Source organism: Dendropsophus ebraccatus, chromosome 4 (genome assembly GCF_027789765.1).
Source record: "Dendropsophus ebraccatus isolate aDenEbr1 chromosome 4, aDenEbr1.pat, whole genome shotgun sequence".
NCBI classification, from domain to species: domain Eukaryota; kingdom Metazoa; phylum Chordata; class Amphibia; order Anura; family Hylidae; genus Dendropsophus; species Dendropsophus ebraccatus.
The window spans coordinates 95,240,152-95,264,479 of record NC_091457.1 but is presented as its reverse complement, the minus strand read 5'-3'; the positions used below and the strand labels follow the sequence as shown (position 1 = coordinate 95,264,479).

The following is a 24,328-nucleotide window of genomic DNA, read 5'->3' as shown; positions in this document are numbered from 1 at the left end:
ATTTATTATTCTGAATAACATGTAAAACAAATGAAACAAACATTCAGAAACAGCAGAATATGTGATATCACAAGTTACTGTACAGTAATGGAGAGGATGGGAAACAAGGGCTGACAGAGACTGCAGGGAGCATGAAGGAATGAGCAGGACAGATGTGGGCACATACATGCAGCACTCTCTGTCCGGGGAGAGAGGGGTCACAGCTATGAAGAGATTACCTCCACAGTCCTGTCCCCTGATGTAAGCCCCAGCCTGAAGTGGATCTGCTTTGATTTGGAAGGTACGGGAGACTTTCTGGGTCAGAGTACAGTGCTGTAGACCACCCTATGCAGGCCATGCCCCTCCTCCACTCGTGCTCCCACCCAGTACAGGGAGCTCTTAAACCAAGTTACAATTTTGAAAAACTGTGAGCTCTTAAACGCTCTTAAACCAAGGTACAGTATTCTGATACCAGTGATCTTGGGATAAACAGCTTCATAATAGACAGGAAGTGCCTCCTGTGTTCACTGTCCACATCCCCTGGGGTCAGAAGCTATTCAGGAGCTAATTATGGAAGCCGTTCATCCTCCGGGAGCCACTAATACAGACATCAAGCATTTACAATTCACAAATAGAGTGTCTATAAGCCCCCCCCCCCCCCCCCCCAGATCCTTTCTTCAGGCATGATAGGCCTACTACCAGAGGGGTCTGGCAGGGGCTTCTCTTCTCTCCACACGAATGTAGGTGGGGAATGAGGAGAAACAGTAGCTGCTGGCCAAAGGCTCAGCCGTTGATGGTATAAAATCTGTCCTGTGCCATACTGTCTGCTGAGCCAGGGTATCAATCATGTGTGATACTGTCTACTGAGGCAGGATATCAATCATGTGTGATACTGTCTACTGAGCCAGGATATCAATCATGTGTGATACTGTCTACTGAGCCAGGGTATTAATCATGTGTGATACTGTCTACTGAGCCAGTGTTCAGATTATGTGTGATACTGTCTATTGAGCCAGTGTTCGGATTATGTGTGATACTGTCTACTGAGCCAGTGTATTGATTATGAGCAGTGTCGGACTGGGGTATCTGGGGCCCACCAGAGGAAATGATCCTGGGGGCCCACCAATGAAGAACCATTGAGAAACGACATGACAGTTTGTGTTAGTGCAGGTTCTATAGCTGGGGGCCCACCGGAGGATCCTCCAGTCCGACTGATTATGTGTGATACTGTATAGTGTATCCATCATGTGTGATACAGTCTACTGTATAGTGTATCCACATGTGTGTCTACTGTATAGCGTATCCATCATGTGTGATAGTCTACTGTATAGTGTATCCACATGTGTGTCTACTGTATAGTGTATCCACATGTGTGTCTACTGTATAGTGTATCCATCATATGTGATAGTCTACTGTATAGTGTATCCACGTGTGATAGTCTACTGTATAGTGTATCCACATGTGTGATACAGTCTACTGTATAGCGTATCCATCATGTGTGATACAGTCTACTGTATAGTGTATCCATCATATAATAGTCTACTGTATAGCGTATCATCATATGTGATAGTCTACTGTATAGTGTATCCACATGTGTGTCTACTGTATAGTGTATCCATCATATGTGATAGTCTACTGTATAGTGTATCCACGTGTGATAGTCTACTGTATAGTGTATCCATCATGTGTGATACAGTCTACTGTATAGTGTATCCACATGTGTGTCTACTGTATAGCGTATCCATCATGTGTGATAGTCTACTGTATAGTGTATCCACATGTGTGTCTACTGTATAGTGTATCCACATGTGTGTCTACTGTATAGTGTATCCATCATATGTGATAGTCTACTGTATAGTGTATCCACGTGTGATAGTCTACTGTATAGTGTATCCACATGTGTGATACAGTCTACTGTATAGCGTATCCATCATGTGTGATACAGTCTACTGTATAGTGTATCCATCATATAATAGTCTACTGTATAGCGTATCATCATGTGTGATAGTCTACTGTATAGTGTATCCACATGTGTGTCTACTGTATAGTGTATCCATCATATGTGATAGTCTACTGTATAGTGTATCCACGTGTGATAGTCTACTGTATAGTGTATCTATCATGTGTGATACAGTCTACTGTATAGTGTATCCATCATATGTGATACAGTCTACTGTATAGTGTATCCACATGTGTGAGTCTACTGTATAGTGTGCCCACATGTTTGATAGTCTACTGTATAGTGTATCCACATGTGTGATAGTCTACTGTGTAGTGTATCTAATCCTATAATGAGTGATAATCTGCTGAGTCGTGTGTATAACCCTGCTGCTGTTGCCTGTATCTTATGCTGGGTTTACACGGAGTGATAATTCGCCCAATTGTACGATTAACGGTTTCTAAGTAACGATTTTTCTTTTATAACGATCAGCGTTTAGATGGAACGATACGTCGTACAGAAAATTTGTTTTGCAATCGCTTAAGCCTATCTCACACATAGGAAAAATCAGTGAACGACTGTTTACACGGAACGATCAGCAAATTTTTTGCGAACGATGATTTAAGAACCTGTTAAAAGATCAAAATGAACGATTTCTCGCTCGTCGTTCGCTGCGTTTACACATACGATTATCGTTTGAATTCGATCGTTATCGTGCAAATTTGCACGATAATCGTTCCGTGTAAACCCAGCATAAGCCTATGATGTGTGATACTGACTGCTGAGCAGTGTATGTGAGGCTAGCATTAGCAGGCAGCCCCCACCATACTGTGCTATATGTCAGCTACCTCTTTCCCCCATGGTCTCTTCTCTGGTTACTCTGCACTGTGCCCCCACATGTACAGAACTTCCCTAATACACAGTATGACGGCCATACTGTCGGGCATCCATGTGCTGGCCTCTGTGCCGCTCAGCAGCCAACTCATCTGCCGCTCTAATGATACGTTCGCTAAGCAGGATATGGCAGCGTGTTTTCCCTATGACGAGCCTGGCACACACTGGGAACTGGTTGTTTTGTCCTCACGCTGCATGAAGTCACCCTCATATTTCACTGTCTGGTCACGTCCACTACTTCTGTACATATTCCAGGCATGGCACGGACACCTGACACGTGACTGAGAGCTCCCTGCCACACTCAACATGGCGGCGGAAGGCATCCGGGTGACGTCAGCGCTGACGTCAGTGGCCAGTGTTTTGTTTTGCATGGTCGGGGCAGGCTCTGCAGACAGTGCACGGCAGGAGGAGGCGACAGGACAGGGGCCGCAGCTTTGCTTTCAGTGTTTACTTCTTACCACATAGACGAAGATGCCTTCAGAAAAGACCTTCAAGCAGAGAAGGACATTAGGTAAGAGTCCTGGGAGCCATGAATAGGGTCACAGTGCCGTATGGACTGCTGGGTTGTGGCCAGGGTGCTGCAAGGGTTAATGTCGATCCTGTTATGCTCTGGCCCAAGGATCTCCCTTCTGGCATACAAAGAGTTACCCCCGCCCACTGCCCCCTCGCTGGGGCTGTTACTTTGTATCTCTGGGTAAATAGTCTGTAATGTTGCTAAGACCCCAGGGATCGGGGGCAGTGGGGGATCGGGGGGCAGTGGGGGATCGTGGGGCAGTGAGGGATCGTGGGGCAGTGGGGGATCGGGGGCAGTGAGGGATCGGGGGCAGTGAGGGATCCGTGAGGGATCGGGGGCAGTGAGGGATCGTGGGCAGTGAGGGATCCGTGAGGGATCGGTGGGCAGTGAGGGATCGGGGGGCAGTGGGGGATCGTGGGGCAGTGGGGGATCGGGGGCAGTGAGGGATCGGGGGCAGTGAGGGATCGGGGGCAGTGAGGGATCCGTGAGGGATCGGGGGCTGTGAGGGATCGGGGGCAGTGGGGGATCGGGGGCAGTGGGGGATCGAGGGCAGTGAGGGATCGGGGGCAGTGAGGGATCGGGAGGCAGTGGGGGATCGGGGGGCAGTGGGGGATCGAGGGCAGTGAGGGATCGGGGGGCAGTGGGGGATCGGGGGCAGGGGGGCCCAGGAGCAGGGGAGACGCCCGGAAGGCCCCTGTCTAGGGCCACCTGCTGTCTGGGCTGGTGTATGGAATAGAAGCAGCAGCCATGTAGCTGAGCTGTAGCACAGGATGGCTTGTGGCAGTGAAAGAGTTAATGCCCCCGTGTCCTGCTGCTGGGGCTGACACATGACATCACTGGATCTGGTCAGGTATACATAGGGATGGCCTCACCTTATATACATATAGATCAGTGGTAAACAAGGGCAGGGGTATTTAGGATGGGGGGCACAGGGCAGGCCATAGTCTCCAGGCCCTGCAGTAGAAACACAGTTGTGGAATTAAAGGGGTGGGGGACAGGATGAAATCATACTGGAGAGGAGACATTGCAGGGCTGTGGGGGGATGGGGCCTGCATCACACACAAGACTTCACATCACCCCTCTTTATTGTACAACCCCCTGTAACATGGCCAGACCAGATCTTGGGGGCTGATTGTTAGAAGAGAGGAGGGGGCTGCAGGACAGTCTAGTCGCAGTGCTGCCCTGGCATTTTCTAGGTCATTCCCTGGAGTGCAGGATTTAGGTTCTGGCTGCTTAATGCTCTTTGTGTGTCCTTCTGTGCTGCTAGCTGACAGTGGCCCAAGTGACAGAACCTAGAGATGTCCCCACCCCCCCTGGTCAGAAACATGACCCATGTTGGTGTATGGTAGTGCCCAGTTTGGCTGTTTACTGGGCCATCCACCTCCTTGCTCTGAGGGTTTTGCATACGGTGGGCTTGCACTGCGTCGGGTTAGGCCTGTGGCGGATTGTGGGTTACATTGTCATCTGTTGCACAGTTATGTGGATGAAGTCATCACTGCAGGATTCTGGTGCAGGTTCCTTTGTTGGCCCATTAACCACAATGTGCTGTATACAGGCCTCAGGCAGGAAGCAAGCGCCACATATACCACATGAAGTGTGAAGCTGCTGAGGGTATAAGGGAAAGCACTGAGGCTGGCAGATCAGGCTTACTTGGGGAAAATGATGGGCTTTCTACAGAACAACAAAGGACGCAGTGTTCAGGACGTGTCCGCTATTAGCCGCCTCCTTCTAACAGGGACATTATCCTTGTCCATCAGCCATGGTAATTGTATAACAACAGGTCAGGGAAATGATAGGGCAGGCAGCCGTCCCAGCAGCAGGTCACAGGCTGAGCTTCACTTTCTTTATATGTGATATCGTCGAGTTCTATGGCTGCTTGCAATAGTTAAAGGAGACTTTAGCTTACATTCTAATGTTTGTTTTTACTTATTGCTGCAATTACCAGCGTCTTTACAATTTTTACTATGTTTACTCATAAGTCACGTATAGCAAGTATTTAATCAGGGGTGGATATCCTGCAGTCCATGATGCCATTTTGTCCTGTCCCAAGATGTGGTTACAGACATGCATGTCTGTGTGTGACAGCATTTCATATGTATTGGCAGAGAGAAGGGTACGGACCAATGATTCACTTTGTAGCCATCTCAAGTACCCCCAATATACTGTCAGAATGATGTTCTCTGGACCCCTGTGTGGCACGCCAAAAAGTAATAGATGAGGTGGCCATGCATGATTGTGGCTATCTTTGTTGTAGTTTATAGAGAGAGTTAAAGTGTTCTTGTCATGATGGCCTGCTGCCAGATCAGCGAGTTCCACTGTTAATCCACAAGTTTGTGTCTCCATGGATACAGAGAAGCAATGGGGTCACATGCATCCTATTGGGGTCACATGCATTATGGTCTTATAGCATGCTGCTATCCCATAGAGAACTGAACTTCCGGATGAACAGAGGAAGTCGATGATCTGGCATCGGGCCATGACAAGTACACTTTAAGAGAAAAGGTGGTGGAAAGATTTATACCTTTTTCCTGTGCAGATTCATTCAACAGGTTCATTCTTTGTGCGGACTCTGGATTCTGCCTTACCATAGAATGGAGATTATGGAACAGGCGGATATGCATGTGGCCGCGAGCGGGGGTGAGCCAGGATTCCATAGTTTGCACATACCCTGACCCCTGTCTCCTGCCTGTTTTCAAGGCACGAGTAGTATCTGGACTCAGGGGTATAATAACGTGACAGGAGTAACCAAGGACTGGTTTGCTATTCAATAATTTAGACTTTAAATTAGCAGTAATTGCAGTAATTAAACAGCAACAGCACAGAAAACTGTGATTGAAACCAGCCTAAGGTTATGTTTTCATGTTTGAGTTCAGAATGTATTTAGTACATGGCTGAAACCACACCCTCATTTCTTCACCAATAGTCAATTGCAGCTGACAAATTCACTTTAAGGGCCCTATTACACAAGACGATTATCGTGTGAAAAATCGTTAAACTTTTCAAATTTAAACGATAATCGTTCTGTGTAATTGCAGGCAACGATCGAAAAATCGTTGGTATGTCATTGATCGTTTATTTAGATCTGAACCTAAAGTTATAGTTATTCGTTTGCTGTAATTCCATGTTCGTTCGCTCAAGTTCCGCGTTTTTTCACTAATCGTTCAGTGTAATTGTACATTGTTTATTCCTTCTTATCCCAGAAAAACAATGAACAATCATAGTAACGATCTCTATAGCGATCATAACTAACGATTATCTGTGTAATATGGTGAACGATTTCAGGTTAACGATAAACTATCTCGTTTGCGATGGTTTGCCGTTAATCGTTAAAAATCACTCAGTGTAATAGGACCCTAAGGCTATGTTCCCACTACGTATTGATTACATAACAACGGCGGTTGTTGTAAAACAACAACCTGAATTAATGATCAAGAATAGAAGGGACCTATTACACCAAAAGATGTCTGACAGATTTTTTTCAACCAAAGTCAGGAACGGACTGTAAAACAAAGAACAGGTCGTAAAGATAAGACTGAGATTTCTCCTCTTTTTAAATCCATTCCTGGCTTTTGCTTTAAAAATCTGTCAGATATATTTCTCTGTGTAAAGGCATTCTAAGGCTGTGGTTACATGGGATTCACAAGCAGGAATTGCCACGTCAAACTACCTGGCGTAATGCAACCCACAAGCTACTGCAACCATGCAGAGGTTGCAGCTCCTGCTGCATTTATCCCTCTTTCTGTAGCATCATTTATCACTTGGCTGCATGCTGTAAACACACTTTACTCACCCCAAATGTCCCAATAAACATATTTGTTTATGACAGTGAGATAGTGACGTAGGTTGTAGGGGCTGGTCAGTGGTGGTGACATCACTCGGAGGGGTGGGGATACAGCTCAGAGACAAGATCCACACCTATGAGATAGCAGAGAACGATGTGTTGTCTCTAGAGAGGTAGGAACCTGAGATCTGAAGACAATACTACACCTGAATTATAAAGGACTACACCGCTTCCTGTCAGGGGGGAATCGTGTGTAAGCACGTTGAAGCCAGTACAATTTGTTATGGCACGTTTCTTTAACCCTTAGTCGACCCTGGACGTACGTCCAGGGCCGCCTCCCCGTGTTCCGAGCAGGGCCGCTCTCTGAACCGCCGCGGTCCCGGGTGCCGCTCGTGGCCCGGGACCGCGGGTATTAGTGGGCACGGTCCGATCGCCGTGCCCGCTAATACAGTAATCTGATGCAGCTGTTCCCGTAATGGCGCTGATCCCAGCTTGGCACTCAATTGCTTCCGGCTGCAGCAGCCGGAAGCAATCAATGTGCCTATCTCATCGATCTGTGCTGCATATCTATGCAGCACAGATCTCGATGAGAGATCAGTGCACTTATACTAGAAGTCCCCCAGGGGGGCTTCTAGTATTAGTGTAAAAGTAAAAATAAAAGTGTGGTTATTAGTAAAAAGCCCCCTCCCCTAATAAAAGTCAGAATCACCCCCCTTTTCCCACGTTATAAATAAAAATAAATAAATAAACAAATATGTTTGGTATTGCCGTGTGCGTAATCGCCCAAACTATTAATTTATCCCATTCCCGATCTCGCACGGTAAATTACGTAAGCGCAAAAAAAATCCCAAAGTGCAAAATTGCGCATTTTTGGTCGCATCAAATCCAGAAAAATTTTAATAAAAAGCGATCAAAAAGTTGCATATGCGCAATCAAAGTACCGATAGAAAGAACACATCATGGCGCAAAAAAATGACACCTCACACAGCCCCATAGACCAAAGTATAAAAGCGCTATAAGCCTGGGAATGGAGGGATTTTAAGGAACATATTTATGTTAACAATGGTTTGAATTTTTTACAGGCCATCAGATACAATAAAAGTTATACATGTTACATATCGTCGTAATCGTAACGACTCGAGGAACATATATAAGAAGTCAGTTTTACACCAGGGTGAACGACGTAAAAACAAAAAAAAAACAAAAAAACAAAAGAAATGCGTTTTTTTTCCAATTTCACCACACTTTGAAATTTTTGGGGGTTTTTCAGTGTACTTTATGAAAAAAATTCAGCCTGTCATTGCAAACTACAGTCAGTGGCGCAAAAAATAAGGGCTCATGTGGGTTTCTAGGTGAAAAAATGCAAGTACTATGGCCTTTTAAGCACAAGGAGGAAAAAACAAAAACGCTAAAATTTAAATTGGCCGGGTCCTTTAAGGGTTAAATACAGTTTTCTGATACCAGATATATAGACACAGACAGTGTAAAGCTTTTCCTTCCCTTGTATAGCAAGCTCTCTTGTAGTTGCTGTAGAGACAGTGACCACCAGGGAATCTTAATAACCTGTAAAGGAGGCAAAAGTGGTTTAGTGATAATGTAAAAGGGCCTATCTGCAAAGCAGCAACCATTACCGTGTGCAGAGACTGGGAATGTAAGCCAGGGTAGGTTTGTGTTTTTTGCTGTTTAATATTGGTGCCCTAGGGAATCCTGAAAAACACTGATACAGCCTATGGGTAACAATGTTCAGGCTTGGATAAATTCTAACATACTCGAAGTTCACTCCTCTCTAATAGACACCAATACTGGTGCACATTAACCCTTTGAGGACCAGGCCCAAAATGACCCAGTGGACCGCGCAAATTTTGATCTTAGTGTTTCCGTTTTTCCCTCCTCCCCTTCTTTTTTTATAAATTCTTTATTTAACAAACACCACAGGCAGGCCAGTATAGGGGACGCAGCCCCGGACAGATTGCAGTAATTCCAAACATTGGACTGACAGCTCGGATATCCACTAAGAATAGGCGGGAAAAAATGCACGAGCAGACAACTTATAACTGACACTATAAGAAAATGAGAATACCGGGGCATCCCGTCACCGGCCCCCACAACCATTTTCACAATCAATATAATTGAGGAAAGAAGGAGTAAGTCCACTCCAAGGCCCCGTGGGGCGACCTGGAGCGGTCGGGGTAGGAAAAGGAAGGGGGAAGGACAGAAGAGGGGAGGAGGGGACGACGTAGGACAAGACACAACAAAGGGGAAAACAGACAGACACACGGAGGCCCAGAGTTTGCTACGATCGAACCCCTCATTCCGCAGGGAGTGTGGGCTCTCTGAGGAGCATAGCGTAATCTGCGGACTGTTGAAAGTCCGTCCAAGGAAACCAAGTCCGGTAAAACCGAGAATTGGAGTTTTGGAGGGAGGCAGTCAAATCCTCCATTCTCATTACCTCATTCACTTTCCGTATCCAGAGAGAGATAGGGGGAGCCTCCACCCGTTTCCAATATAGGGGAATACAGGCCCTCGCCGTCATCACAAGAAAGCGTAGGAGGGACCGGCGGTATTTTTTGGGAGACATGTCGCTGTGATGAAGAAGGAAGAGAGCAGGCGAGAAGTCCACAGTGGCCCCGGACACTTTTCGGGCCACCTCCTGAACTGTGGTCCAGAACTGGGTCAAGGAGGGACAGGACCAAAAAATATGTAGGAACGTGCCCTCCGCGGTTCCGCACCTCCAACAGGTAGGATCGGCCTCCGGCCAGATTGCGTGTAGCTTAACGGGGACCCTATACCAGCGCGAGACTATTTTATATCCAGCTTCCTGGAAGCGGGAACTGATAGAGCATTTATGAGCCATAGTGAGGATGTCAGAGCGCTGGGCCGGGGTCAGCGTCAACTGCAGCTCCTCTTCCCACTTGACCAAGAAGGGAGGGGGCTCAGAGTCCGGTGGTACCAACAGTTCCCTATAAATCAGGGAAAGGGAGTGCCGGAGAGGCCCCTCTCCATCACACAGTGTCTCGAAGTACGTCCTCGAGGAGGGAATCTGGTCAGGGGACGGCAACGTGCGGAGATAATGGGAAAGCTGGTTAGCTCGCCAGAACCCCAGAGGGGCTGGGTCAGACCTGGCAGCAAGGTCCACAACCGGCGCCCAGGCCGCGCCAACCCTAAATTCCGAGGCTGTGCCCCTCCCCTCCCGGGCCCAGACACGAAATACTGGATCCGAAAGGCCAGGTGCAAAGGCGGGATGGCCCAACACGGGTAGCATTGGGGAAAGGAATGGAGCGAGGCGAGCACGAGTCTCAGCCTCGTTGCATGCCGCGATCAGAGGGCCAATAGACGGATGGGGCACTAGGTCTGTTAGATAGCGGCGCGGCAGCCAAGGAATGTGTCGCAGGGGGATGCCGGTGAAGGACTGCTCAATGCCCACCCACTGTTTGACAGGCCCATGGCGAAACCAGTCAATCACCCTCACCAAGGAGGACGCCAGATGGTAACTCTGGATATCAGGTAAAGCCACTCCGCCATGTGCCTTAGCCCTGCACAGCAGTGATCTCTTCAATCTCGCCGGTTTGGAGCCCCAGATGAACTTGATTTGTATGGAGGAGAGGGCCTTAAAGAAGGCCTTCGGGATCTTTGCTGGCACACACTGGAATGCATAGAGGAGCTTGGGTAAGAGAGACATTTTAAAAATGGAGCACCTGCCAAACCAAGTGAAGGTACCTGAACCCCATGACTGGCAGCAGGCCTGGATGTGGGCCAGTATGGGGGGGAAGTTAAGCCGAAACAGATCAGCAAGGTTAGATGGAAGGCAGATGCCCAAGTACTTTATGGATCCAACTGCCCACCTGAACCCGAACGAGGACCGGAGGAGGGAGACCACGCCAGACGGCAGGGAGACGTTGAGGGCCTCCGACTTAGAATAATTTACTTTGAAATTGGAAAGAGAGGCAAACGTCTCCAACTCACGCATCAAGACGGGCAAGGATGTGGCGGGATTGGACACAAAAAACAGCAAGTCATCTGCGTACGCTGCCACCTTGTGCATGGTCTCCCCCACCCGGATCCCCCCCAGGTCCCGCAAGGCCCGGATTCTGCACAAGAAGGGCTCCAGTGACAGAACGAAGATGAGCGGGGAGAGGGGACACCCCTGACGAGTACCGTTGGCAATGGAAAAGCTCTCAGATAGGACTCCATTCACCCGGACCACCGCAGACGGGTTAGAGTAAAGGGCCAGGACCCAAGACAGGAAGGCAGTACCAAGACCCAAAGCCCGGAGAGTCTCCTCCATGAACACCCAGTTGACTCGATCGAAGGCCTTCTCTGCATCAGTTGATAGGAGCATAAGAGGGGTTCCATCTACCCTGGCCTTGTGGATCAAGTCAACTGCGCGTATCGTATTGTCCCGGGCCTCCCGTCCAGGCAAGAAGCCGGTTTGGTCCAGGTGAATGGAGCCCCCCAGGGGATGAGCCAGCCGCGAGGCCAGGATCTTTGCGAAGAGTTTTAGGTCTACATTCAGGAGCGAGATGGGCCTATAGCTAGCGCACTGCGCCGGGTCTTTCCCCTCCTTGGGAATTACGGCAATGATCGCCCTGGTCGTATCCGCGGGGGGGGCGACACCGGAGGACAAGGAGTTGAAGGCTTCTAAAAAGTGGGGGGCTAATAGAGATTCAAGTGCTTTATAGTAGTTAAGTGTAAGGCCGTCCGGCCCCGGTGCTTTCCCTGCTTGGGTAGCCTTCAGAGCCTCCTGCCACTCAGTGGAGGAAATAGGGGCCTCAAGGTCCGATAAGACCTCCTCAGATAGGCGAGGCATGCCGGACTCCGCCACGTAGGCCTGGATCCTGGATCTGAAAGCAGCACTGAGAGTCAGGGGGTTGGTACGGTCACAGGTATAGAGGGAAGCGTAGAAATCCCGAAACACCCGGGCAATCTCCACAGGCAGGTGCTCCTTGCCGTTTTGAGGTGTTGAGATATGGGGCACGTATGTGCGAGACCGCTGGGCCCGCAAAGCCCTGGCCAATGTTCGGCCGCATTTATTCCCGAACTCATAAAAATGTCTCCTACATTTGGTGAGTGTAGCTTTAGCCTTGTCATTCAAGTGTGTGCGCAGCTCCTCCCTGGCCCGCGTCAACTCTCCACGCACCTCACTGGAGGATGTTCGTTTGTGGACTGCCTCCAGTTCACCGAGACGGCGTAGAAGTTTAGATGTCTTAGCAGACTTCTCCCGCTTCAGGCGGGCCCCATGCCTCACCAGCACCCCCCTAGCGACACATTTGTGGGCCTCCCATAGGGTCATAGGGGAAATGTCCGCAGTGTCATTGAGGCGGAAGTATTCCGCGAGTTCCTTCTTCAGGTCAGCCAAAACCGCTATGTCCTGAATCAAGGAAGGGTTGAGCTGCCACTGCCATTGTGTCGGGTAGGGAGAGGGGAGGGCAATTTGTAAGAGGATCATAGCGTGATCTGAAAAGGTGATGTTATCAATTGAGGAGTCCAGGAGGAGTGCCAGATCCCTGTGTCTCAGAAGGAAGTAGTCCAGCCTGGAGTATGAGTCATGAGGCGTGGAGTAAAAAGAGTAGTCTCGGTCACTGGGATGGCACAGCCTCCAGGAGTCTATCAACTGGTAATCTCTCAGGAGCGTGGATATTTTCCTAAGGGTGGCCCGGTTCATATGGGAGAAGCCTTTAGAGGTGTCGAGAGTAGGGTCTAAGGCAACATTAATGTCCCCACCCAGGACCACCACCCCCTCTGCAAATTCATCAAGGGCCTCAAGGTAGCGTTCCAGAGCGCTGGCCTGGCCGGAGTTTGGGAGATATAGAGAAGCGAAAGTGAATACCTGCGTAGAGATGCGACCCTTAACAAATAGGAATCGGCCTTCATCATCACAGCGAGACTCCATCAGTTCCCAAGGAAGGGAACGCGAGATCAGAATGGAGGTGCCCCTAGCCTTCTGTATCGGAGAAAAACTATGGTAAGCAAATGGAAACCAGGAATTAGACAATGAGAATTTGTGAGAGGACATCATATGGGTTTCTTGGACAAAAGCAACTTGCAGGTTGCGTTTTTTGAAGAGGTTCAACATAATTGAGCGTTTCCCACAGTCGTGTAGCCCCTTCACATTAAGGGAGCCGACCCTCAGCACTGTCTGGGACCGCCGCGACATGGGGGTGACAACCAACAGGCACAAGAGGGAGTGTAGACAGACAGGCACAACTGGGGAGGACAAGGGAAAAAGGGGGGGGAGGGAAACAAGGGGACAGAAACAAGGGAGGGGAGGAAGAGGAGACCAGAAAAGGCAGAAAAAGGAGAAGAAGAAAAAAAAAGCGAAAGGCGGACCAGCCCAAAGAGGCGGACGGCTAACGCCTGGGAAGAAAGGGCACCAAAGTGCAAGTCACAAAGGAAGGCCCAAGAGAGGCCCACAGAGAAGAAAGGTGGAAAAGGACAGAATGGGGATGTAGAAAACCATAAGAGCCGGCTCCGGGCCAGCAGCACAGTGGAACAATCTCCGGAACCGCCACGTCCGGGAACCGCCCCCCGTAACATTCGGGGTGGAGGCCCCGACCGCGCGGAACCAGGGCACAACTTAGTTCCCCCTCCCTCCAGACAATAAAAAAAATTTTTTGCACAGATTGAAACATATATGGACAATGTAAACTAGTAAAACAGTGAGAGACCCCCCCTAGAGGTCTAAGGCCACCAAAAGATAGGTGAGAGATGACCAGGGGGCAACCAAAAAACAAGGAGAAAAAAGCAAAAAAGGAGAAAAACGGTCAACCAAACACTTTAACGGTCGTAGGTGGCGTGGCATGGGAGGGCAAGGCACCCCAGATGAGGTCACGTAGGTGGTGTAAGCCCCAGGGGGTAAGAAGAGTTAGAGAGCGTCACTGTTCCACGTCACACCAAGAGTATGCAGGAGGGAGTGAAGAGAGACCCATGACAGCGTTCAAGCCTCCCGTGGCATGCTCTGCGACAGGTCCATGTTATCCGACCCGAAGGGACCCGGGGATGGCGGGGCACCTCTCGAGGAAGAAAGCCGGCGGCGCCGGGGAGGCTGATGGGATGGCTCCGGTCTGTCAATTGCCAGCCAGTCAGGGACCGAAACCGGTGGGATGGCCAGGAATTCAAACAGCTGTGGGAGGTCCGCGTGGCGACGCAGGGTGAAGGAGGCCGAGCCCCGTCGGACTAACACCTGTATGGGGTGACCCCAGCGGTAGGTGGCCCCGGACTCTCTGATGGCCGTCAGCACAGGTTGGAGCAGACGCCTCATATACAGGGTGCGGGGGGAGACGTCCGGAAAGAGCCTAATCTGAGCCCCCTCGTATTGAACCGTTCCAGAGTGCCGCACAGCCTGTATGATGCGCTCTTTATCGGAGTAATAATGTAGGCGGCACAGCACATCTCTGGGTATGGACCCGTCACCCAGCTGGGGCCTGGCTACTCTGTGGACTCGGTCTATGATGAAAGTGGAGTCCAGGGGGCGCGCAGCAACCATATTAAAGATTTCGGTTACCCGCTGGACCAGATCATCCTCCTGGGCCCGTTCTGGGAGACCTTTCAGGCGAATGTTGTTCCGTCTCCCTCTGTTCTCTTGGTCATCCAGGAGTAGGGAGAGCTGCTGGGTGTGCGCCCGGGAGCGCGCCATATCGCGCTCTAGGGAGGTCATCCGGTCAGACATGGCCGCCACAGCGTCCTCAGTAGAGGAGGTGCGTTGCGCCAATTGTTCCACCTCAGCGCGAACTGAGGCAATGGCGTGCTGCTGGGCTTGCTCTATGCGCTGGACCACAGAGTCTAAGTCAGTGCGGGTCGGGAGCGCCTGTATTAGCTCTCTCAGGAGCTGAAATTCTGAGTGGGCGAGAGTACCTTGCTGGCGGTCCACCGCCTGTGGGTCGGGGCCTCGGGGCGGAGGAGTCTGGGAGAGAGGCGGCCGGGCGTCGAGGTCCCTAGGGCCCTGCGGGACAGACTGACCGGCATGTGGCATGGCACTGGAGGCTGAGGCGGAACAAGACTCCCGCATGGCCGGCTGGGAAAGCGGCGGCGCCATGATGGATCTCTCGGCTTCTGCAGCGTCGGGCCGGGTGAGCTGTAAAAAGCGGTCAATCCGCGTAACGGAACTTGCGGAGCGGGTCACCGGGTGACTGATGGGGTCCACGCTCTTGTCCTTCTTGTTAGGCATGTGTGCGGCGGCCAGACAGGAGGGGGAAAACGGCAAAAACTGCACTGCTGGACCCGGAGCTCTGCACGCTGCTTCCTCACAGCTCCATGGCTAAGCCACGCCCCCCCCCTCCTCCCCTTCTAAGAGCTCCAGCACTTTCAGTTTTTTATCTACAGGCCATGTAAGGGCTTATTTGTTACAGGAATAGTTGTACTTTGTAATGTCGTCATTCATTTTACCATAACATGTATGATGGAATTCCAAATATATTATTTATGAAGATATAAATTGGTGAAATCGCAAAAAAGAATGCAATATGGTAACGTTTGGGGGGTTCCTGTGTCTACGTAATGCACTATATGGTAAAAGCGACATGATACCATTACTCTATAGGTCAGTCCGAACACAACCATATGCAGGTTACACAGATTCTCTAATGTTATATATATTTTTAAATGAAATCCTTTTTTTTGGCAATTAATTATAAATAAAATGGGACTATTGTGACGCTTATAAAGGTTTTATTTTTTCACCTACGGGGCTGTATGGGGTGTCATTTTTTCCGCCATGATCTCTAGTTTTTATTAATACCATATTTGTGAAGATCGGACGTTTTGATCACTTTTTATTAATTTTTTTATATATATAATGTAACATAAAATCGGTAATCCGCGCACTTTTTTCCCTCTTTTCGTGTACGCCGTTTACCGGTCACAATGACGCTTGTTATATTTTAATAGATCGGACAATTACGCACGCTACGGTATATTATATGTTTATCTATTTATTTATTTTTATATGTTTTATTTATATAATGGGAAAGGGGGGTGATTTAGACTTTTATTGGGGGAGGGGTTTTGGGGTAGTGTGTTAGTGTTTTTAACTTTTTTTTTTTTACACATTTGAAGTCCCTTTGGGGGACTTGTACATACAGTACTTGGATTTTTACACTGATGAATGCTATGCCATAGGCATAGCATTGATCAGTGTTATCGGCGCTCTGCTCATTGAGCCTGCCTGTGCAGGCTCAGTGACCAGAGCGCCGATCGGACCGCACGGAGGCAGGTGAGAGACCTCCGGCGGCCCGTTTTACCGATCGGGACCCCCGCAGTCACACTGCGGGGGTCCCGATCGGTAAGTGACAGGGGACTCCCCCTGTCACTCACACTTAAACGCCGCGGTCGCGCCGCGATCGCGGCGTTTAAGGAGTTAATGACACGCGGCAGCGCGATCGCTGCAGCGTGTCATTGCCGGTGAGGTCCCGGCTGCTGATTGCAGCCGGCCCCCACCTGCTATGAAGCGCGCTCCGCTCCGGAGCACGCTTCATAGCGGGAGAAACACCCAGGGCGTACAGTTACGCCCTAGGTCGTCTGGGGACAGACTTCCATGGCGTAACTATACGCCCTGGGTCGTCTAAGGGTTAAAGCGTAACTGTCATATTTTTTTTATTGCAGAAATCAGTAGTATAAGCGATTTTAAGAAACTCTGTAATAGGTTTCATCAGCCAAAAAAGCCTCCTTCCGTACTCAAGAAGCAATCTCCCAGCCTCCCCCCCTGACTTCTTATCTGTGCATTTATCAGGCAAACACGTCTTCATTACAGAGAAGCCAGTGAAGACGGGTCCTGCTCTCTCCATTGTAAGCCTATGAAGGGGGGAGGGGCTGAGGGAGATGAGGGAGCAGGAAGAGGTGACATGAAGGTCAGCTGTTTGTAGACTCTCTGGGCACCTAAAACGCTAAATTCAGGTGTCAGAAAGGTCAGTGCTTATCTATGAACTTACTGAGAGAAGATTGCAGGGTGTTGTGCTGTGCAGGACTGCTCCGTGCTCAGTCACTCCTAACAGCCCCTCCCCTCTCCATAGCCACATAATGGAGACAGAAATCCTGCTTCATTTGATGTGAGGGGGGAGGCTGGGAGATTGCTTTTTCACTACAGAAGGAAACGCTTTTAGTACATAAAACCTATTACAGAGTTACTTAAAATCGCTTGAACTGTTGATATTTAATGTTTTCAGAAAAATGGCCCTGAAATGACAGTTACGCTTTAAGTGTAAGACTGGGTTCACGCATTGCAGCCAAAATCACAATGACATTTCCTGTTTATTTTCAACTGCAGCTATAAGGAATAAGAAGAAGAGGGCACACAGTACTGCAGCCAAGTAGAAGTTTTACTCTCAATACCATGACGCCTTAGAGATTACTTACAGACCCTACCAAGCTTTTGCACTTACTACTTTTAAGAAAAAATAGCCCCAACAAGAGACTTGTTTATAGGAACAGCATAAATGGTAATAAAACTCTTTCAAGATGGACATAGACCAGGCATACATTTTAACAAAAATGGTGCACGATGCACGCTGCGCCCTTTTCAAGATATTAAAATTTTTTACTTTTTATAAGTCCTTTATTTGGACTTTGGCATGCAATTGTTCATATAACAAACTGCACTACTACTGTAATATAGTGTATTTTGCCTGGCAGCATAACCCTTAGGACCCTTTTACAGGGACCGATTATTGACAACGATTATTGACAATCAGCTGTGGAGCAGGAAAACGTGTGCTCCTTGGCTTATGGCGTCTTTTGTGACATAATAGTCTCCTAATAGTCTGGAAGTTCATGTGAGCTGGGCCCTCATTTTTTGTGTATAGTTTGATAATTACATGTGTATCTCTGTTATGTCTCTTTTTGTCTATGTATGTCCCCCCAGAATTGTAAATTGCTGTGGAATCTGTTGGTGCTATATAAATAAAACGTATTATTATTTGTGCAGCCCTATAAATTATTTCGGATCAGTCGCACATTTCTCTGCGTAAAAAGGAAATGTGTGGCTGATGGAAATATTATTTAAATGGTTGCATGAATAATACAGGGATTGTTTGTGCAGCCCAACAGCACAATTAGTTGTTGCGTGTAAAGGCACTGCAAATGAGCACTGATCTTGCTGATCAGTGCTCTTTTGCATCTGTAGATGGCTCCATATCAGGCCATATAAAAGGACAGAAGAAGCACCCTGTACAACACTGCCTGAAACAGGGCTTGTTAGGTGTACGTACAAGGGTGACCTGGGGTCCTTCATTAGTTCCCCAGCTGCACCTTGCAGTCATGTTGTGTAGCTGCCAGGAAGGTGACAGAGGAAGCTCTCTCTGAAATTACATAGGTGCCAGGGTTGGGATCTGACCATGACACCTAATGGGTTAAATGACTAGAATTCAATGTCTCTTCCTTAAAGGGGTTGCCCGGCGGTCGGCCTTATTTAATATACAGCAGCTCGTGCATTTAAAACATGTTATGCTTACCTTTCCACGTCCCCTCTGTGTCCTTCTCTGGTGTCACCGGTGTCCCCCGCTGACCGCAGAGCCTCCACTTCCAAGATGAGGTAAAGATAACATGTTTATGGTTGTATGTGCACAAGCAGCAGTGTATCAAAAAAGGCAGACTGCCGGACAACCCCTTTAATGGTGATTAGAGAAAGTGCATGAGTGTATGAATGAGTACGAGTGTATAAGTGTTTGAAAAATGGGTTCTGATCAATAGAAACTTGCCATGTCAGTTTCAATATTTAGACTTACTTTAGAAGCCCGGCTCATCACGTGACACAAAGCCAGGAGAGGGAGGTCTTCTCCCAGCTCACGATCAGTACAGGTCTGGACACTCAGACCCGGACCGATCAAAACTTTTAACTTCCTGATCAGTACCCCTTTATAGGTTAAATTGTTGATTAAATTAGATTGGTGATGACACCTTTGTGTGTAAAGTGGAAAAAAGAACAGGGTGCTGACAGTTCTTTTGAGGTAGCAGATGGAGGGCAGGTAACCCGAGGACACTAGGTGTGTGATGCTGCCTGTCACCTGTTACTAATGTGACATCTTATCCCTATGATGGAATGGTCTCTGAGTGTGTTCATGTAATTGGGGGGGGGGGCTGTGTCTTGGGGATATAGATTACTGTGTACATTCCCTTAATTCTCAGACAATTTATCTTATGTATAGAGACAGTCATAAGGTCATACATAAGCATATTTGGAAATTCTAATTGTGTGGATAGGAACATTATATACATTACTGATGGAATTTTTTTAATTTAATGTTTTAGAGCAAAGAGTGGAAGATGTGAGGGTCATCAGAGAGCAGCATCCAACCAAAATCCCGGTGAGTGATTTACCTTCTTTACTGACCAAACATGATCATTATTCACATTAGGGAACAGAAAGTAGATTGCTCCTGCCCACTGCCTTGAAGAGCCAAGAGCTGGAGATGGCTATTGCAAAATCTTAGATTTTTTTTGTCTTCCTATAATGCCTTATAAGAAGATATAATTAAGCAGAGAAAACCTATAAAATGTAAGGTTGAAATGGGAAATGGACATCAATCATACAATATAAATCATTATATTTATATCTGTATGTGTTAGTGATGTCATTCCTCTTATAATGCACTTGCAGTATTATAAGCTAGGAGGGTTAGTGCCCCTTTAATTGTGTGTTGTGCAGCATCTCACACCATCACAACACTCAGAGCAGAGGAGGGGGAAACAGAAAGAGCTTATACTGAGACAGCTGAGCCTGGAAGGATCACATTTCAGGCCTCTCCAGATGGCTTTTCCTCCAGTGACCTCCCCACTCAGTCATATGACCGCTTTATGAAGCAGTACAGGGTTTGTAACCTTTGTCTTTTCCTCGGTGACATAAGTGTCTTATTTGCATAGAATTATAAAAAGAGCCAGGTTTACAGACAGTTGGAATTTCCACAGACAGCGACATACAGGAATCCACATCCATATGCCTAAGTATTAGGTATTGTAAGAAACAGATCAGGACAGTCAATCTCATGGTTGCTGCATGCAGGAAACCACTCTCAGCAATACCAAATCTATATAGTCTATGTTATTTATTGGGGGATGATGGGGAACGTGGTGACAATCTGTGTCCCCTCCTGCTATTTAACCACTTAGATGCTGTGGTCAAATTGGGAGTTGTAGTAGACAATTGACGTCGGCTATGTGCGGAGCAGGGCCAGACTTCGGTGAAAACCCCAGTTTTTCCAATTTTGAAGCAGCTTCTACAACAGAGCATCAGATGGGTGGCTTTGTCACAAACAACTGCAACAAGGCTGCAAAATTGGTTACATGGGCAGGAACAGCTTTTGTGAAAATTAAGGTCTGTGTAGAAAATCCCTAACCTTGAGCATAAGGCATTTTGGAGATTTAACAATTATGTATTCTCTTATTTTCTCCTACAGGTGATTATCGAGAGGTACAAGGGGGAGAAGCAGCTCCCAGTGCTGGACAAAACCAAATTTCTTGTCCCAGATCATGTTAATATGAGTGAACTTATTAAAATTATCAGGTAAGATACAACATTTCCGATAAACGTCTACTACCAGTGTTATAAATCCCTTTGTCTGTAATACAGCCCGTCTCAGTTCTTGTCTATACCCATACAGTAATGTACACCTGTCATACATGTAATCTAATCACAGCATAGCTATAGTACAGTAGTAGCAGCAGGTCACAGTACCCTCCTCTGTACAGAACATGCTTTCACAAGTTTTCTGGATTCATATCTGTCAAATTGTATGACTAACATCTTCCTGCTGTTTCAGTGTCTTGAACAGTATGTCCTCCAGTGTTGACAGATACCATATAGTGCAACTCAAAATAATTTCAGGATGAATGAGATATGCTACATACCATTGAGGATTTTCCTCATTGACCTTAATGGGGAAGTCTAAACCTGCAGTAAAATTCAGAACTGAAGATCTTAATATTTTTTTTTATTGTTTATTTACATATTCTCCATGGGAAATCCAGTGGCAAATGTTCTTGTCCTGAATAAGTACTTCATGTGACATTTCTCCTTTCCATGGTATTGCAGGAGACGTCTACAACTTAATGCCAACCAAGCTTTTTTCCTGCTAGTGAATGGCCACAGTATGGTGAGCGTTTCCACGCCAATTTCCGAGGTTTATGAGCGTGAAAAGGATGAGGATGGATTTCTCTACATGGTCTATGCATCACAGGAGACTTTTGGAATGAAAAATGCATAAATGCCACCACTGCATCCATCACTTTTATTTTTATCTTTTCTTTTATTTAAATCATTTTTCTGGCTATGTCCTATGAGAAAACAGTAACAAACTGCAGCTTTTCTCTGAGTAGATCTATATGTATTCCCGCTACCTGAAAAATCATATACAATTTTAGAGTGCCTCTGGATAAATGCGTAGAATTAAAAATATATTATTTAATGCCAGAAAAGGCCTAATTTATATGCTGTGTAATGTGATCTTTTCCTCTTCCCTACTAACAAGGAAATCTGTAGCTGTAAGACAATGAGATGCCAGTTGTATCTCAGAGTCAGCCCAGCCCTATGAAGAAGTGAACAGATTACTTAATTTTATTGACCCATAATTTTTTTAAGCTGTACACTGTGCTAGGGGCCATCAGTATATCCCTATATAATATCCTAGATTCATTTATAGCAAACCCTTTATATGCTGTCGCTTTCTGATGCAGCTCGGCAGACTGAGGGACCCTGGTTTGTGTTGTAATTCTGTAAATAATGCCCAGTCCTAATGGTCTAATGTAACAGCTCAGTATCATACTCAAGGTTTGGAATATTGCTAGTAAAAAGTTTCCTTTTGGCATAGAAAATAAATTGGCTTGTGTTGACAGCTGCGGCAGAAGCAGAAAAGGTGTGGTTACAGTGGCATGTTTATATGTACATTTCTCATCGTTATTAGAGTTACGCTAGTGTTTCCCTAATGCTTATGTATGTAAAGCAATTCTAACCCCACACCAGGTGGCATTACTAAGTGTGCTGAACATCCAAGTAGCTAAACGGCAACCCCCAATTCTGTAGATCATCCATCCCTAAATACTCCTAGAGCTTGTAGAGTATGGATCCAGTTTCACTTCACTCATAATTCAGTAGTAATGTATAAAGGGGAATGCCTTTGCAGGTTCATACTACAAATGGGGTCCTTTTCTCTATGGGCCACATTGCTCCCTCTGGAACTGCATCTATGATGCAAAGATTCCCTTATATACAGTACTTTAACCAAAGCAAGAAAAGGGTGAAGTAAGATAAATGTGTCCTGATGCAGAACTGACCCTGCTGAGGAGCATTTAGGAGTGAGCAGTATGAAGATGTAGCGTCAGTACATTGTAGATAGGACACTAGAGGGATGTACTATTATAGAGGTTCAATCAACTTCCTGACCTAAGAACTGACTGAGCAATATGTTGGATTGCATTGTGCAGAAGAGCACGTAATTCACAGATAATACCAATATGCACGTATTTCACTTTATTTTTGTTGTAGCCTTATGAAATCTAGACATAATATAGATTGACTGATTTCATACTCAATAACATGGCGTTTTCATATTTTGTTTTGCTTTCTGTTCTTTTACTGTTTTCTTGTACAAATAAAGTTTTTTGTTTTTCTTTTTTATATATTATTGCCTTTTATGTGAATAAGTTGCATCCCTCTCCTCTTTTGATTGTAGTTTTGTTACTGTGGTTTGTTGTTATTATTATTGCTATCATGTGTTAAAGGAGAAGTCTGGCCAAAATGATAACTACAGTGTGGGTACTTAAAGAATCAATACTTACCTGTCCCCGCTGCCGTTGGGCTCCAGTTTCAATTGGGTTCCTGTGTCATCGCGACCTGGCGGGAAGGGCTGCTTGGCCACCCAGTGACTTCAGCGGTGTCCCTTCCCAGTTGTTGACTGGCTGAGCAGACATTCCTGAGCCAGTTTGTGACATTGCAGGAGGCTGGTGGGCATCAGTGAGCGGAAAGGCAGCACTTTGGGGGCATGGGGACAGGTAAATATAGATTCTTTATTATCTTCCTGCACTGGATTTGTAGAGATTCTTGTAGAGACTGCTTCCAAGGACACTGTAGTCACTGCTATACTATGGTATTCCCATTTAAGGAAAAAAACTAGACAAAGTCAGAGTTTAGATTTCAGTCCATACATTTTTACATTGTAGTTCCTTCAACAAGATTCCGCTCTTTTAAGGGACTATGGGGAGATTTATCAAACGTGATGTAAAGTTAAATTGGCTCAGTTGCCCCTGACTCAGATAGAGACCGAACCTAGAGGCACAATCAATATAGAAGAGAAAATACCACCATGTACCTGATAAAAAGTTTTCCTACCTTACAGTTGAAGTTTTAAATACCTTTCTCCCCTTGGTACCAACATTTTCAGGCAATTAGGATGAGAATCTTTGATATCAATATGCTTTAATGCTACTTCCAGGTAACCTAGATATACAAAAAGAGAAGAAAAATGGCACCTCATAGTGCCTGGTATATACAATTTATTTATTTTTTTTTAATTTCCAGGTTTTGTTCACACAACGTCAAAATTACAGCTGTTTTTTATTGGACAGCCGTCATTTAGTCATCTAATAAAAAATAAAAGTTAATTTATAAAAGGACCGTTATTCCTGTAATAACATCTGTTATAAAATAATGCCCGTTTTTAGTTAGTAAATGGTGGCTGTCCAATAAAAAACGGCCATCATTTTGACAGTGTGAGCATAGCCTCAATGTGACCCAGAATGCGTACAAAGTTTAGAAGGAGAAATAAAAATAACACAACTGAAATGTGGTTGTATTTCTGACTAGAGCAAACCTGAGTTCGTGCGAACCCTAGTGTGCACCATTTTAATGCCAATGGCTGCAGAAGTTTGATGCAGCCCTAAGGCTGCCTGGAAAACATGGATACAGTCATAGGCTGTTTTCTAGGACTCCCTAGGGCTGCATCCAACTTCTTCAGCCACTGGGAATCAAATATTGCATGTTTGGGTTCATACACAGTTTACAAGACATCAAAGTGATCTCATTGTTGAAAGGTATTGGTCAGGAGAAGGGTACTATAAAATCCAAGGCATTACATTTATCATGGAACACTGTAAAGATGGTCATCAAGAAGTGGATACAATGTGACACTACAGTGAAAATTAATCTGGGAGGCTGCCAAAAGGCCTTCAACAACATTAACCCCTTTTGTGACCCATGACATACTTCATGTCATGGTGCCTCTAAGAGGGTACAGAGAGGGCC

At 46.7% G+C, this 24,328-nt stretch overlaps 1 protein-coding gene across 1 annotated transcript; it reads left to right on the top strand.

Annotated features, from left to right (window-relative positions):
• Positions 1 to 3,180: 3,180 nt before the first annotated feature.
• On the top strand, positions 3,181 to 22,709 carry MAP1LC3B (microtubule associated protein 1 light chain 3 beta). The gene is made up of 4 exons (XM_069966298.1): positions 3,181 to 3,323; positions 19,345 to 19,400; positions 20,490 to 20,596; positions 21,125 to 22,709. The coding sequence occupies exons 1-4, from the start codon at positions 3,284 to 3,286 to the stop codon at positions 21,294 to 21,296; spliced, it is 375 nt and encodes a 124-aa protein (XP_069822399.1). The 5' UTR covers positions 3,181 to 3,283; the 3' UTR covers positions 21,297 to 22,709.
• The last annotated feature ends 1,619 nt before the right edge of the window (positions 22,710 to 24,328 follow it).